This window comes from Clupea harengus, chromosome 16 (assembly GCF_900700415.2).
Source record: "Clupea harengus chromosome 16, Ch_v2.0.2, whole genome shotgun sequence".
Taxonomy (NCBI): Eukaryota; Metazoa; Chordata; class Actinopteri; order Clupeiformes; family Clupeidae; genus Clupea; species Clupea harengus.
The window spans coordinates 10,473,595-10,483,594 of record NC_045167.1 but is presented as its reverse complement, the minus strand read 5'-3'; the positions used below and the strand labels follow the sequence as shown (position 1 = coordinate 10,483,594).

Genomic DNA, 10,000 nt, shown 5'->3' with positions numbered 1-10,000 from the left:
GAGCCTCTCTCGTACATGAGCACCATCTTTCCTCTTCTGGTAGACCCTCTTCGTGTTCTTTTCAAAATGGCGTTGAATCTCGCACTATCGCCGTCACTCTTCCACTCTCTCTTTACCTCTATTTTACAACCTCAAATCCTCTTCTCTCATGCTGTCTATTAAATCTCTATCACTAGCATACATTAACGTTCTCTCTGGCTCTCTTTCAATCTCATACCCTCACACACTCACAGCCTCTCTCACACTCACTCTCCGACACAAAATGGAGTAGTGACTGGCCACCCTTGCTGTTTCTTTTTTATTTGTCATCTGAGGATGTCTGGCTTTGAAGAAGTGTGCTCTGCTGAAGCACTGAAGTTGATGTGTGAGTAAGTGGTTTAATGAAGCCTCTCTCTTCCTCCCTTTCCTTCACTCTCTCTCTCTCTCATCTCTCTTTCTCTCTCCGCTCGGCAGAACTTCTACAAGACGGAGCTGAACAAAGAGGAGATGTACATCCGCTACATCCACAAGCTGTACGACCTGCACCTGAAGGCCCAGAACTACACAGGTGAGCCCGTGGGCACCTCCTCCTGCACGCCACACAGGAGCGGCCCACGGCCGCCGTGTCATTAAAGATCAATTCTATTCCAAAGAGGCTTTATTGGCATGGCCTTAAGGTTGGAGTAGTATGGCTTAAGCATATAGATAGAGGGATGTATAGACGTGATGCATCTGGAGAGGGAGATCTTCATTTGATGCATTGGGATGGTAGATCTGGAGACACAGGCCATCTCAGGAATCATACAGGAAGTGAACTCTCATTCCCAGCTGCATACACTCACACCCGGCACTGTTCATAGCACTTGGCACTATGTTGACCTCCCCCTTCTCTCCACCTCTCCACAGTCGTCATGGCACTTCACACCTCTCCATGACCTGTCTGTCAGCTACCCACTGTACATGAACACTTAATACTGTCCAATGGGCTTCAGACCTCTCCATGACCTGTCTGTCAGCTACCCACTGTACATGAACACTTAATACTGTCCAATGGGCTTCAGACCTCTCCATGACCTGTCTGTCAGCTACCCACTGTACATGAACACTTAATACTGTCCATTGGGCTTACCATTCCACTGTCCCATCTTTGTCTGAAACTATACATTTATGCTTTAATGCTGATCATAGTGACCTAGAAGTAAACTATATGCCAAGGCAGCCATTATACATCTGCACATAAAACTATTTGTACTGCTTAACTCTCCTATATCCCTCCCCTCCCCCAAAGCAGTTCACTGTTTAACAAAGCAGTCACTGTCCTCTAAACTACTTCACCAACATGACTAAATAACAACAAGAGAACACCAAAAAAAGTGACCTATAAAACCTATTTAGAAACAATAGAAACCTGTATAATGTTGCTTTGCTGTGATGTTTGCCCCTTCCAGAGGCCTCGTACACCCTGCTTCTGTATGACGAGCTGCTGGAGTGGTCAGAGCGCCCCCTACGGGAGTTCCTCAACTACCCCATGCAGACGGAGTGGCAGCGCAAGGAGTACCTGCACCTCACCATCGTGGAGAACTTCGACAGAGGAAAGGTGCGGACGTGCCCGCTGTCGTTCCTCCCTGTCTGTCGTGTGTTGTCTGTCTCGTTCTGTCTCACCCTCACTGACACATACTCACATGCACATACATGTACCCTGAGTTTCTCTTTATCTCTTTCTCTCTTTTCCTTCTCTCTCTCTCTTACTTATTTTCTAGTTTTTCATTGCTCCCTTGCTTCCTGTCTTTTAATCTCTCACTTCTCTTGTTTTGTCTCTCTCTTTTTGTTGCCATTTGCCACTCACTCACTCGCACACGCACACGCATACACACACACACACACACACACACACACACACACACGCCATTACAGCAATAGCTAATTAACTCAATGATGGCTAATCTCAAGTATAAGTATGAAATCAATCATCCTCCAACTCTTTGTCTCTGAAAACAAATCACGTTGCAATCATCAGTGCCTTCTGAGGGGGTAATGAGGAGCTTGCAGGAACAAAGCCCAGTGCAATGAGCTGCCCAATTTGCCTGGGAAATCATGACCAGAGCCATCTGTGTGTGTTAGTGCTGCAGGATTATAAAACAGTGGGGTAAACCTGCCATTTAATTAGCAAGATGGGTAGGTGCTCTACCTGCAGTGGAATGGAATGGGATTTTATTTTCCTCTGTTGCCAGTTTCCCTGGTGCATAGTGATCATAGTGCTCTACTGCCCCCCAGTGGTGGAAAGTGGATGTGTGTGGATGAATAGTTCATGTTGAGAATATGGGAGTGTGCTGGATGTTCTTTATGACAGACATGCATACATTTGAAGGCTTTGGTTTTCTCATTCTGCTCTGTTAAAATGTTTTGAATTGTTTAGGTTTAACATTAAAGAATGAAATTGTGTAAAAATATATCTTAATCTATTTTCTCTATCTCTCTCTGTCTCTCTCTCACAGAGCTGGGAGAATGGGATCCTTTTATGCCGAGAGCTTGCCGATCAGTATGAAGCATACTACGACTACAGAAACTTGAGCAAAATGAGGGTAATGGACACACACACACACACACACACACACGCAAACGCACACACATACATACATACATACATACATACATAGTAGAGTTTCTGCTTTTAAGTCTACAGACGCCTGAAAATACTCAAGTATTCATTGTCTTTTTACACATTTATAAGGGTGTGCTACTGGATCTCTGTTAATAGTTAATCCTATGCCATGTCTGTGCGTACTCTTTCAGATGAAGGAGGCCTCCCTATATGATAAGATTATGGACCAGCAGCGGCTGGAGCCTGAGTTCTTTAGAGTTGGCTTTTATGGGAAGAAGTTCCCCTTCTTCCTGAGGGTAAGAACCAGTCCATTTAAACAGCTGTTTCTGTTCCTTCCACTCTTAGCATTTAAGGATTACTGTGTGAATATATTAATTCTAATGTGGGTGTTGTTGTTGTTCTTCTTCTTATTGTTAATATTACTACGATTCTCCCATGATTTGCAAAAGATGGAATCCCTGTGGCCAGTCTATGTGTATATACATAGACAATATGTCACGTGTCAGGCATCTTGTATGTCCTAGATCCAGTCACTGCCAATGTCATAACATTATGGATTATGGGCTACTGCAGTGCCACTGCAATATTAAGTAAAGGCCACTAGATGGCATCTTAATCCAAATTTTTCTTTTGTGTGTGTGTGTGTGTGTGTGTGTGTGTGTGTGTGTGTGTGTGTGTGTTTGTGTGTGTATGTGTGCGGCACGCTGCAGAATAAGGAGTTTGTGTGCCGTGGCCATGACTACGAGCGCCTGGAGGCATTTCAGCAACGCATGCTCAACGAGTTCCCTCATGCCATCGCCATGCAGCATGCCAATCAGCCCGACCAGACCATCTACCAGGCCGAAGCCCAGTGTATCTTTTCACATTTACGCACACACACACACATACACACACGCACTGTCACACACATATGCACACACACATACTCACAGACATCACACACTCACACACACACTCTCACTCACACACACACACATCATTCAATCCCAGAAATCACACACACACACAGTCACATGTAAACACACTAACGCACATGCGCGCGCACACACACACACTCGCAGATATCAAACTTACAGATATCACACACACCATCATGTGTAAAACACACACGCACACACCAACACTCACACAGACACATATACATACACAATCTTGCATATTCAATACCCATATACTCACAGATAAACACACACACTCACACACACACACACATACACAACTGCCCTTGTATGAACACATGCAGTCACACAACACATACACACAGACCCTGCAGTCTATTTACCAGGCCAGTGCACAGTGTGTCGTTTCACACAGACACACACAGACAGGCACACACATCTATCAGCTGTAGCAGACCATATGGCATCTGCACCATCTGCAGTATATCATTACACACACACAGACACACACACACACACACACACACACACACACACACACACACACACACACAGAGACACACACAGAGAGACACACACACAGACCAGCACATCATCTATATGGCCATCATCCAGTTTGCCTGTATATATACACACTTTAACACTCACAAAAGCACACACCCCCCAACCAGGCTATCCACCAGGCTGATGCACAACATTAATCCTCTCCGACTTCAGCAGGGGAGACCAGCTTTGAGCCAGAAAAAAAACACAGCAACCCTAAGACACACACAAACACACACACAGAGACACACACACACACACAGACTCTCATGGCCTTGTTTATTTTGGATCAATGACTCTGCTGCCTCACCTGCCTCGCAGCTCACTGCCTGATGTTACAAAAAAAGACTGAGGACAGACACACACACACACACAAACACACACACACACACACACACACACAAACACACATGCAACAGAGAGAGGGAAAGAAAGCTCTCAGGACTGCCAGCCAGTGCAAAAACTCAGTTCCTGCAGATAACCACACAAACACACACACACCCACAAACACACACACACACACACACACACACACACACACACACACACGATGCACACACATGATGCACACTGCCCACTCCTTCTAGACGTCCTCCTTGAAACAAGGTGAAGATGCCGTCATTTTGGGTGTGAGCCAGGGACATGTTGTAAACACACATCTGTGTGCTTAGTGGAAATCAATCCACTCACCAAAAGCTGCTGTGCTTAAGAAGGGAGGGACAGTTTGTGTGGGTGTGGGTGTGCGTGTGTGCAAATGCAGGAGGAAGAACGTGTGCATATGTTAGTGTGTGTGTGTGCATATGCAAGAGAAAGAACGTGTGCATATGCTGGTGTGTGTGTGTTTATATGCCTGTGTGTGTGTGTGTGTGTGTGTGTGTGTGTTTGCGTGATTGCAGACCATCTTAATGATTCTCTGCAGTGGCTGGGACAGCTGTTTGGGGGGATGGTGTGGCAGTCTGGTTGTGTGTGTGTGTGTGTGTGTGTGTGTGTGTGTGTGTGTGTGTGTGTGATCCACCCCAGTGGAATGTGTGACTTTCCTGGGAGGGCAATTAGAGCGGACAGAGCTGGTCAAACCGAATTAGTGCGGCGCTTTGTTATCCCAGCGCGCTATTAATCAATGCCCTCCTCTGGGCCCATGCCCCCGCCGCCACTCACACATCTGCACTTATGATACATGGCATCCACGCCTCAGCATGGCACCGCATGGCACCGCATGGCACAGGAGTGGGGTGGGGTGGGGTGCCCCAGGGGGAAGATGGGAGAGAGGTTCACACACACAGAGAGAGAGAGAGAGTGAGAGAGGGGGGGGTGAAGGGGAATGCAGCACAGTTTTAAAGGTGCAGTATGTAGGATTTAGGGTGATCTATTTGCAGAAATGGAATATAGTAATCATAATTATGTGTTTATTTGTGTATAATAACCTGTAACTATGAATCATTTGTCATCCTTGAAATGTAATAGATTACAGATTACTAGTTACCCTGTTAAACTGTAATAAGTAATGTTTTTTTAACTATTTTTATTATTATTTATTATTATATTCTACATAAAGCTTTAAATCTTTTTAATTAAAATAATATATAACCCCTTTGTAATCACCAACATTTTGATTAGTGTAATTTACTTACATATTTTTTTCTCAGTAACTGTAACGGATGACAATTACATTTATTTAGTAATTTTATTACATATCTCTGTTACATGTTGTAGTTACTCCCCAAAACAGGCACAAACTATTTCCAAGGTGCAAACTTAACTAAAGATCAAATGAAAAATGAACTCAGTACCATGAAATACTATGAACTTGTAGACATACGGCAAAATAAAAAACAAATCTAAATCATAGAGTGAACCAAATCAATGAATCAATGTAAGTGTGAGGGATTAAGTACAGTCGTTTTGGAGTTATATTCTATGTTATCTTTGCCAGGCGTAAAAGATTGATTGATTGATTTGCTTACATATTATATTATATTTTGATGAATTATCATGTCGAGTGACACCAGGGGCCAAGAATCAATGTTATCCTTGTTGAACTATTAGGAGTTCAAGTGTGCATTGAACATATTCTTAGGGTACTAGTGTATCAAGGTTGGTTGCTTTTACATTCTACAATACAGCATTGTGGAGTTCTTTTCCCCCATTACTGCTTAGTGGAATGTTAAACTGCAAATGCAATGAAAAATATCCTTTTTAAAGGAATTGATGAATCTGCTAATTGAGTTGCTATGCCCCTCTTTGTAAATGACTTTCATGCCAGGCGAACATGTTCATAATTTTGCTCGTTTGGCCAACATGTCAAACAATCACTTTTAACTAGAATCCTGCAGGCATTTACAGACTAAAGTGGGACTTCTCTTCTAACGGTATGGATTTATGAATGACCTACATGAAACCAAGGAAAAGGTCGCTAGTTGGCACTTATAACCCAAGCGGTGGAAATGGCAGTAACCCAATGGGGATGAATTAGGAAAGGTGTTATTCCAATGGCATTTACTCATGTCTAATTTAATTCGCCTTTACTTTTGGAAACACCAAAAGTTGCTTATATTTCCGAAACAAACCCTTCTGAAATGAAGTTGTCTTTGAATGCTAAATTGACAAATTGTTTTAGAACCTCATCTATTTTGTGTGTCTGTGTGTGTGTGTGTGTGTGTGTGTGTGTGTGTGTGTGTGATACTTTTTGACTGTCCTTACCCTAGAGACAGTGACCTACATGCACAGACACACTAGCCTAACAGCCTGCTAAGTAGAGTCAAAACTACTCTGGGATCTTGTAAGTTATGGCATAAGACACCACCTCATGGTGTGTGTGTGTGCATGTGTGCGTGCGTGTGTGTGTGCGTGCGTGTGTGTGTGCGCTCGCTTGTTAGGCAGCCATCTGTCAGTTTGTGTGCTAAACTAGCAGAATGGCTAGAGGGGTAAAACCAAGTACTAACAGTACCAAGGCCTGTGTGTGTGTATGAGTGTGTGTATATTGTGTGTGTGTTACTGTAGTTCGGCTTGAAGGAGCTAGGACCACCTAGGTGATGGGTTTGGATCCCATTAAGCACACATACTAGATGTATACCTGCACTGTTAATTATTTTGGAAGAGAGTATATACTTTCAGTTCCATGTTCAATATGGTCTCTCCGTGTCCAACACATTCTCTTAATTCTTTGGCAGTATGAATATATGAGCATTTTCTTTACCAACAAACCTGAGTTGGAGTTCTGCTGCTGATGTAGGCAAGGGAGAGCAAATGATGGATGGAGTTCCTGCCTTAGGTCATGTGTGTTGACATGTGCTTTTACATACGTGTATGTCTGCTATATCAGTAAAGCTTACGCTGGTACAGGCTGAGGAGGGCCACTATAGGATGAGGTTTCTGCCTTAACTCAGACTGATCCCAGACCTGCAGATCTACGCAGTCACGCCATCCCCGAGAGCCAGGATGTGCTGCAGAGGGACGGCGTCCCCGGACAACATCAAGAGCTTCTACAAGGTCAACCACATCTGGAGGTTCCGCTATGACCGGCCCTTCCACAAGGGCACCAAGGACAAGGAGAATGAGTTCAAGGTTCAGGGTTCAAAGTCATTGGGAGGTCACACAAATATCTCTCTTTCTTTGCCTCTAATATTCTCTCAGTCTGTGTAATGTGCCACTTGTTTTATCATTCTCTGATATTTATCTCTATATCTTATTTCACTGTCTTTATCTTTGAGTATGTGTGTGTTCACGCAAGTGTAAATGTGTGTGTGTTGGTGTGTGTTAGTGTGTGTGTTTATGTATTTATGCAAGCACAAATGTGTTGCATAAATTAATCTGCCATGTGTGTATGTGTGCATGTGTGTATATCTACTGTGTGTGTGAGAGGGGTGTGTGAGTGTGTGTGTGTATCTGCTGCATGTGTGTGTGTGTGTGTGTGTGAGTGTCTGAGTGAGTGTGTGTGTGTGTGTGCTCAGGTGCTCTGCTGTGAGGCTAATTAAAGTCAGCAGGGCCAGAGAGTCTCATTACACCATTACACACTCTCACACACACACACACACACACACACACACACACACACACACACACACACACACACACCACAGAGCCCCCTCTCCATACGTATCCTCTCCTCACACCCACCTCTCAATCTCTTCTCTGAATAGAAAATAAAACTTGCGGATCATATCTGCCTGAGAAGGTGCTCTTCCATCAGGTGTGGGAACTGTGTTTGAAAATGAACTCTTTAGACTGCCGAGATATTACATTTCGGAATGTCATAGAGATTTCACACACACACACACACACACACACGCACGCACGCACACACACACGCACACACATAGACACTCATGCACAGGCATACACACACACACACACACACACTTACTCACACATCCATACTCACATAGACACTCATGCACATGCATACACACACTTACCCACACTCACTCACACATATTCACACACACACACACACACACACACACACACACACACACACACACACACACACACACACACACCACGGCTCTCTCTGCACTATGCTGCAGAGGAAAGGCTGGCTTCCTAACTTCATTAGCAGACAGGAATGAGATCGTATCAGAGCAAAGCAGACATTTCTGGGTTGCATTATAAACCTTCTGTTTCAGGAGTCTCGTCTGACTTATTTAATCCATGCTTGATTTGAATGACAGATGCTTTGACAAGATTATTTTATATACATTTATAAAAGATATATATTTTATTTAGATATCTTTTGGAGTTGATTTATTTTATTTTTAACAATTTGCATCAAAATAATCATGTCTGACCATGGCTTAAAAGAGAGTTTGACATTGAGATTTTTTGGGGGAGCTTGAGTCAAAGCAAAGTCAGAGTTTGGAGTTTGTTGAGTTTGTGTGTGTATGTGTGTGTGTGGAGGTCATGATAAGGGTAGGCTGTGTGGTGAAAGTCTCTTCACAGCAGAAAAATGCTGTTTATTCATTGCCTGTGGTTTCCAGTGTGTGTGTGTGTTCGTTACTGAGCATGTGTTGTGCTTATACAGTATGTGTGTGTGTATGTCTGAGAATATGTGTGTATTTGTCCGTGTGTTTCCGTGTGTTACTGTGTGTGTGTGTGTGAGTGTGTGTGTGTGTGTTGTATATGTGTGTAACCATGTGTTTGTTGTGCATTCCCAGAGCCTGTGGGTGGAGCGCACCACCCTGACCCTGGTGCAGAGTCTGCCGGGCATCTCACGCTGGTTTGAGGTGGAGAAGAGGATCTGGTGAGTAGCACACCCACCCTGTGGCATTATGGGTAGGTCATACATCTCAGAATCAGAATCAGAACGGCAATAAATCCCATTCTGATTCTGATTCTGAGATGTATGTATCCACAATTACAAAAACAAATGGACCGAAACCTTTCTCTACGACGCAGAATTTGGGTCCAAGCTTTGACACAGTTCACAGCAAAACCAGTCTCCTTCATTTTAAGATGATAGATAGATAGATGCCTCGGATAGTCTTCATTCTGGTGCCGTGCATTTCCTGGAGATTGCTCCCAGTTGTTGCTCAGATCTGTCCCAGATCAGAAGACGCTGCGTGTCTGTTGTAGATCAGGGCCATGTCTGTTTTAGAGGCCTGTATTTTGTCATTGAGAGGCTTCCCCCATGCCTTTCCTCTCTCACGTTCCCGAGTCTAAAGGCGTCTCTGTTCTGCTCTAGGTGGAGGTGAGCCCCCTGGAGAACGCCATCGAGGTGATTGAGAACAAGAACCTGCAGCTGCGGACACTCATCACCCAGTGCCAGACCCGACAGATGCAGAACATCAACCCACTCACCATGTGCCTCAACGGGGTCATCGACGCCGCCGTCAACGGGGGCCTAGCACGCTACCAGGAGGTTAGCATGGACAATTATAATGGGGCTAATAATCATAATAATAATAATAATCATACCACTACTATTATTAATCATCATCATCATCATCATCATCATCATCATCATAATAATACTCATACTACT

General features: G+C 44.0%; 1 protein-coding gene across 1 annotated transcript in view; it reads left to right on the top strand.

Moving 5' to 3' along the window:
- The window catches only part of dock4b (dedicator of cytokinesis 4b), a 147,098-nt gene that overhangs the window by 119,173 nt on the left and 17,925 nt on the right, over positions 1-10,000 (top strand). Inside the window, 8 exon segments of the mRNA XM_031583158.2 lie at positions 454-547; positions 1,428-1,576; positions 2,475-2,561; positions 2,773-2,877; positions 3,292-3,433; positions 7,418-7,584; positions 9,174-9,266; positions 9,701-9,877. Of these exon segments, the coding sequence (XP_031439018.1) occupies positions 454-547; positions 1,428-1,576; positions 2,475-2,561; positions 2,773-2,877; positions 3,292-3,433; positions 7,418-7,584; positions 9,174-9,266; positions 9,701-9,877 (1,014 nt within the window).